Raw genomic sequence first — 5,132 nt, 5'->3', positions numbered from 1 at the left:
CCAGACCCAGTAATGGAAAGGTGAGGGTCTCAAGGGAAGGGACACAACAACACAGATGCCTTCTTTTCAGAATAGCCATCCCTCGGCCACATTGGTCATAAAGCCCAATAGATTTTGGAAGATAGTAGTAGGCTTTGAGGAGAAACGGCCGTATCAGGACCTGATCAGGCATCCAGCCTTGCAGTGCAGTCCTGTGCAATGGTTTGGGAACACAGAGGCCCATTTATTTAGGAAAATGAGACCAGTAAAGTGGACAAGAATAACAAGGACCCCAAAGTCCAGAGCGTGGAGTGGTTATGGGATTAGACAATAACACAGGGAGCTGGGAGCTGTGTCAAGGACCAGGTAAGATAAGTAGAAGCTTTGGTTGGAGGGTGGGCCAGGGAGGCCACTCAGAGGCACACCACATCTGAGCAGTCTAGGAGGCCAGGTACCCAGCGTCCACCAGGATGCCAGAGCCACTGGTGGAGGCGCTGCTGTCGCTGAGCAGGAAGAGGATGCTGTTGACGACGTCCTCCACCTCTGCAGGAGAACAGAGCAGTCAGGGCTTCTGCTTGCTCGCCTGCCTGCTGGGAGCCAGCCCTGGTTCCCTCACCCAACGCCCCCAGCTGACCTGCGAACTTCCTCAGGGGGTGGCGCTCCTTGAATTTCTTGGCAAAATCAGGGTTTTCAGAGACTTTCTTGCCCATATCAGTCAGCACCACAGTGGGGTTTACGGAGTTTACCCGGATCTGGGGCCAGAAGCCACAGGTGGTGGCACAGCAAATGAGCTAGCCCTACCCACAAGCTCAGGACTTGCCCCAGCACAAGCCTGATGAGATTGTTTCACTCTGCCCAGCTGAGCACTGACCCCGCTGCTCAGAGCGGTGTGTAGTCTGCTAGCCCCACCCCATCCTCACCCTCAACCCCCAGCCCTGCCCCAGGTGCCCGTAATCTGTCCCTCGGGTGTGGGCCCGGGCTCCTGTGCCTACCTTGTGTGGCCCCAGTTCCATGGCCATGGCTTTGGTCAGCATGGTCATTGCTCCCTTGGTGGAACCTGTCGGGGGTGGGTAGGGAGAGCTAAAGACCCTTTAATTACTCTTCCTGTGATGCCCACGAAAAAACATAGAGACTGCTGTAATTTTTCGAGGGTGTACTCACTGTAGGTGGTCAAATGAGGATAGGTGACATAGGCTGCCATGCTGGAGACGTTGACAATGGACCCTGGCACTCCACGGTTAATCATGTCCCTGGCTACAATCTGGAAGAAATGGTTGGGGGTAGCTCACCCTGCCTTGCCCTGTCCCACCCTCCCCAGGTGCTCATCTCTGAGCTACAGCCTTCCTACCATCTCACCTGGGACACCTGCACCACAGAGCGAAGATTCACCTTGAAGGACCTGGCAGGAAAGGAACAATGTCTTCCCACACACCCGACTTCTGCAACCCTCCCCAGCCTGCCCACGCTCCCCAAGTGCCCACCTGTCAAAGACCTCCTTGGTAACTTCCAGGAAAGGCTGCATCAATGCCACGGCTGCATTGTTCACCAGCAGGTCCACGGGGCCGATACCGCCCAGCGCCTTCTCTGTGGCCTCCCAGTCGCCCAGGTCCACACACACGGGCTCTATGCCTGGACACTGTGGGAGGCAGAGTTTGGTGTCCTGAGGCATTGTCCCAGTCAGCTTCTGAGGGTGGGGAGCAGGCCCAGGCCAGGCAGGGCTGTATACTCACCTCTTTAGCAAGGCTGACCAGGTCTGCATTGGTGCGTGTCACGGCCACCACTTTGGCTCCTGAGGCGTGCAGGGCCTTCACGGTGTCCCGCCCAATCCCTGGAAGGAGGGATTATGGTGGGATGAGGGCCCGTTAGGCCTGGTCACGGCCAGGGTCAAGCTCACAGGTGGAAGTAAAGACTCCAGAAGCCAGCTGGTTCCTGATAAAGTCTGGCGGAAGCTGTGTCTGGTGTATATCTGCCCAGTCTGGACCTAGGATCCTGCAGCCAAGCCAAGTGCACCCATTACGGGTATTGTCACTGTCTCGGTGGGTCTCCAGCCAGGTGACATTAACGGGTCAGTCCTAAGATCACCTTGGGCCCCTATTCTGTGTTCAGGCTGTCCCTTTCCCTCTCCAACCCGCTCCCACTCACCTTTCCCTGCCCCTGTCACCAGGGCCCTCAAACCACTGAAATTCAGCTGCATGCTGCTGACACCGGTGTCCTCTTGCAGCAGTGAGAGATGGGCTCACTTATTTATGGCTGGGCTAGCAGGCGGGGCAGAGGTGGAGCTAGGAGTCGCTGGCCTAGCCAGAGTGGTATGACTCACTCCTCCACAGGTAGGATCTCTCACTCCAAATATGCCAGCCGGCTGCTTGGTAGGGTTTGAAGAGGAAATGAGAAACTTCACGCGCATTCGCATGCCCGTGAGGGGCGCTCACAGAGTCGTGTAACAGAAACGTCGGAGGCCTGGGCATGAAATTTGCGTTTCCTTTGGACTGACTTCGTCTTGACCCTCGTGGCACGCTAGGCAGACTTTTTAATGCTGGGCTGCATTCCTGATCTAGGAGGAGAGAGATTTCGGTTTCCTAATTTGCTTTCTTTGGACATAGGCATTGGCTGGCCACGGTTTTAAGGGAAGAGAAGCCAGACTTCCAGTCGGTTGTGGGTGCTTCAGCCTGACTGAAGGGCCTAACCACTCAGCACTGACAGTGCTCAGGAGATAATGCAGCATCCTGGACTGACTCTGTGTTGTTGGGATAGGGGCAGGCATCTGAGGAACAAGGGCAACAATCTGATTCCTGGGCAAGATTCTTCCCACCTAACCCTGCCCCAGCACTCGTGAAGAAGTCTGTTTCTCCCAGGTGACCTCCACATGCCCCCAGAGACTCTGCCTTTGGTGATTACACTGGAGCACCCTCTGCCCTCCGAGGTGGGAATCCCCTTCTTTTCTCAGAGCAGATGGGTGAATCCTTGGGGGAATTCTTTTTTTTTTTTTTTTTTTTATTCATTTATTTATTATGTATACAATATTCTGTCTTGTGGCCAGAAGAGGGCATCAGATCTCATTTCAGATGGTTGTGAGCCACCATGTGGTTGCTGGGAATTGAACTCAGGACCTTTGGAAGAACAGGCAATGCTCTTAACCGCTGAGCCATCTCTCCAGCCCTGGGGGAATTCTTGAGAAACCATCAGAGGTTTGAATGTCTATCCTAACAAAGGGTGATGGTGGCACGCACCTTTAATCCCAGCACTCAGGAGGCAGGGGCAGGTTGATATCTCTTAGTTTGAGGCCAGAGAGAAAGAGTTCCGGGTCAGCCAGCGCTACACAGAGAAACCTTATCTCAAAAAAACAAAAACAAACAAATGAAAACGCCTATCATAATTCTCCATGTGGGAAGCTGTCTAAGGCCATGCCAAGTCCTACCTGATCTTATATAATAGGGTTCATAGAAGGAACACTTCATTCCAGAGGAGCCATGGCAGGGTGCAAGTCAGCTGTGCCAAGCAGGTTGGGTATACAGACCATCGAAGAGACAGCCCCAAGGAGCAGGGGCACTCGGGCTCCCCACCTGCTGCCTGTCCCTTCTTGTAGCCAGGTTCCACGCTAAGACTGAGTGACCCTCAGAAAGAGGGCAGATGTATTGTAGGTGATGTTCACCGCTGACTAGGGCAGGCCTGATGACCCTTGGGCTTCCAAGAATTTGCCTGTCTCTGCTTTCCATTTTTCCATAGGAAAACTGGGGTTACAGATGTATGTGGATTCTTGGGACCTGCATCAGGGCTCTCTCATTTGCACAGTGAGCTGGGATGGGTTACAGGCGTGAGTGGGTTCTTGGGATCTGCATCAAGGTTCTTGCAGAATGAGCACGTTACCCACCGAGTTATTTCCTCGACCTTGCTTTTTTGTTTCAGCTAAAATTCTGGAGAAACAGGAGAAACCAGCAAGGTCACCAAGTCTTTTGACTTATTCTTTTGTTTTGCTTTGTTTTGTTTTCTGAGATAGTGTAGCCCTGGCAGTCCAGGAACTCCCTTTAACAGACCAAACTGGCCTGGAACTCAAAGATTAAAGGTGTGCACTACCACGACTGGCCGCTGCCGCTGCCACCACCTCCTCCTTTTCTTTTCCTTTCTTTATTCCAAAACATTTTATTATAAAAGTAAGACAGGTGGTGGTGGCACAGGCCCTTAATCCCAGCACTCTGGAAGTAAAAGCAGGCAGATCTCAGTGAGTTCGAGGCCAGCCTGGTTTACAGAGTGACTTTCTTTGGAACAGCCGGAGCTATTACACAGAGAAACCCTGTCTCGAAAAGCCAAAAACTAAAAATAAAATAAAAGTAATAGTAATAATGACTGAAATGTGGGCAAAGATGTCCTCTCACCGCCCTGCTAGCCTGCTGCAGCCAGAGTTTGTCGTTCAATTTGTCTGCTTTGCCATCTTGCTGTGTTCTTTGCGGCTATGCTCACAACACATATTCTGTATTTTACGATGTTTATAGCATTGCGCATGTTTTTTATAATACCAATCATTAACTTTTCGTAAGTACATAACGTACCATTTGTAGATATCTATTTGCTATCTAGACCGGAGGATTGTAAACAATGTTCCTGTATTTGTTTTGTTGTTCTTGTTTGGGGTTTGGTTTTCTGAGACAGGATTTCTCTGTGTAACAGCCCTAGCTGTCCTAGAACCAGGTCGGCCTCAAACTCACAGAGATCCGCCTGCCTCTGCCTCCCGAGTGTTGGCATTAAAGGTGTGCACCACCATACCTGGCTTATAAATTAAGTTTTACTGTAACACAGTCATGCCCATTTGTTTATATGACTATAGCTGCCTTCACGTTACCAACAGCAGTGTTGGTAAATTATAGCAGAGACAAGAAGGCCTACAATGTCTCAATGATTTACTCTCTGACTCTTTAAAAAAAAAAAAAAAGCATCCAGCTACTGCCCTGAAGGATTGGTGGGGTTTTTTTCTCTCTCTTTTTATTTTTGTTTTTTATGACACAGTTTTTCTGTGTAACCCTAGCTGTGCCTGGAACTCACTCTGTAGACCAAGGCATGCACCACCACTGCCTGGCAAAATTTTAGCTCTTTATTTGGGCTATGTTGGTGGTGCCAGGCCACTGCCATCTTCAAAAAAGCTGTCCCTAGACTAGAGGAAG

General features: G+C 51.1%; 1 protein-coding gene across 1 annotated transcript; it reads right to left on the bottom strand.

The window, feature by feature from the left end:
- Positions 1-277: 277 nt before the first annotated feature.
- Positions 278-2,201, bottom strand: LOC119813099 (carbonyl reductase [NADPH] 2). Its single transcript, XM_038328221.1, has 8 exons — positions 2,122-2,201; positions 1,710-1,807; positions 1,461-1,615; positions 1,336-1,378; positions 1,141-1,240; positions 972-1,036; positions 614-731; positions 278-522 (listed from the first exon to the last, which is right to left on the bottom strand). The coding sequence occupies exons 1-8, from the start codon at positions 2,171-2,173 to the stop codon at positions 419-421; spliced, it is 735 nt and encodes a 244-aa protein (XP_038184149.1). The 5' UTR covers positions 2,174-2,201; the 3' UTR covers positions 278-418.
- Positions 2,202-5,132: the final 2,931 nt, after the last annotated feature.

Source organism: Arvicola amphibius, chromosome 4, assembly GCF_903992535.2.
Source record: "Arvicola amphibius chromosome 4, mArvAmp1.2, whole genome shotgun sequence".
Taxonomy (NCBI): Eukaryota; Metazoa; Chordata; class Mammalia; order Rodentia; family Cricetidae; genus Arvicola; species Arvicola amphibius.
The sequence above is the reverse complement of the archived record's forward strand: the minus strand, read 5'-3'. Positions and strand labels throughout refer to the sequence as shown.

Excerpts from the sequence above, each read along its gene's own strand:
- LOC119813099 (XM_038328221.1), bottom strand. The coding sequence starts at position 2,173 with ATGCAGCTGAATTTCAGTGGTTTGAGGGCCCTGGTGACAGGGGCAGGG. Across the intron at positions 1,241-1,335 it reads CTGTGGTGCAGGTGTCCCAG|ATTGTAGCCAGGGACATGAT; the intron begins GTGAGATGGTAG and ends CATTTCTTCCAG. Across the intron at positions 1,037-1,140 it reads TCCTCATTTGACCACCTACA|GTTCCACCAAGGGAGCAATG; the intron begins GTGAGTACACCC and ends CACCCCCGACAG.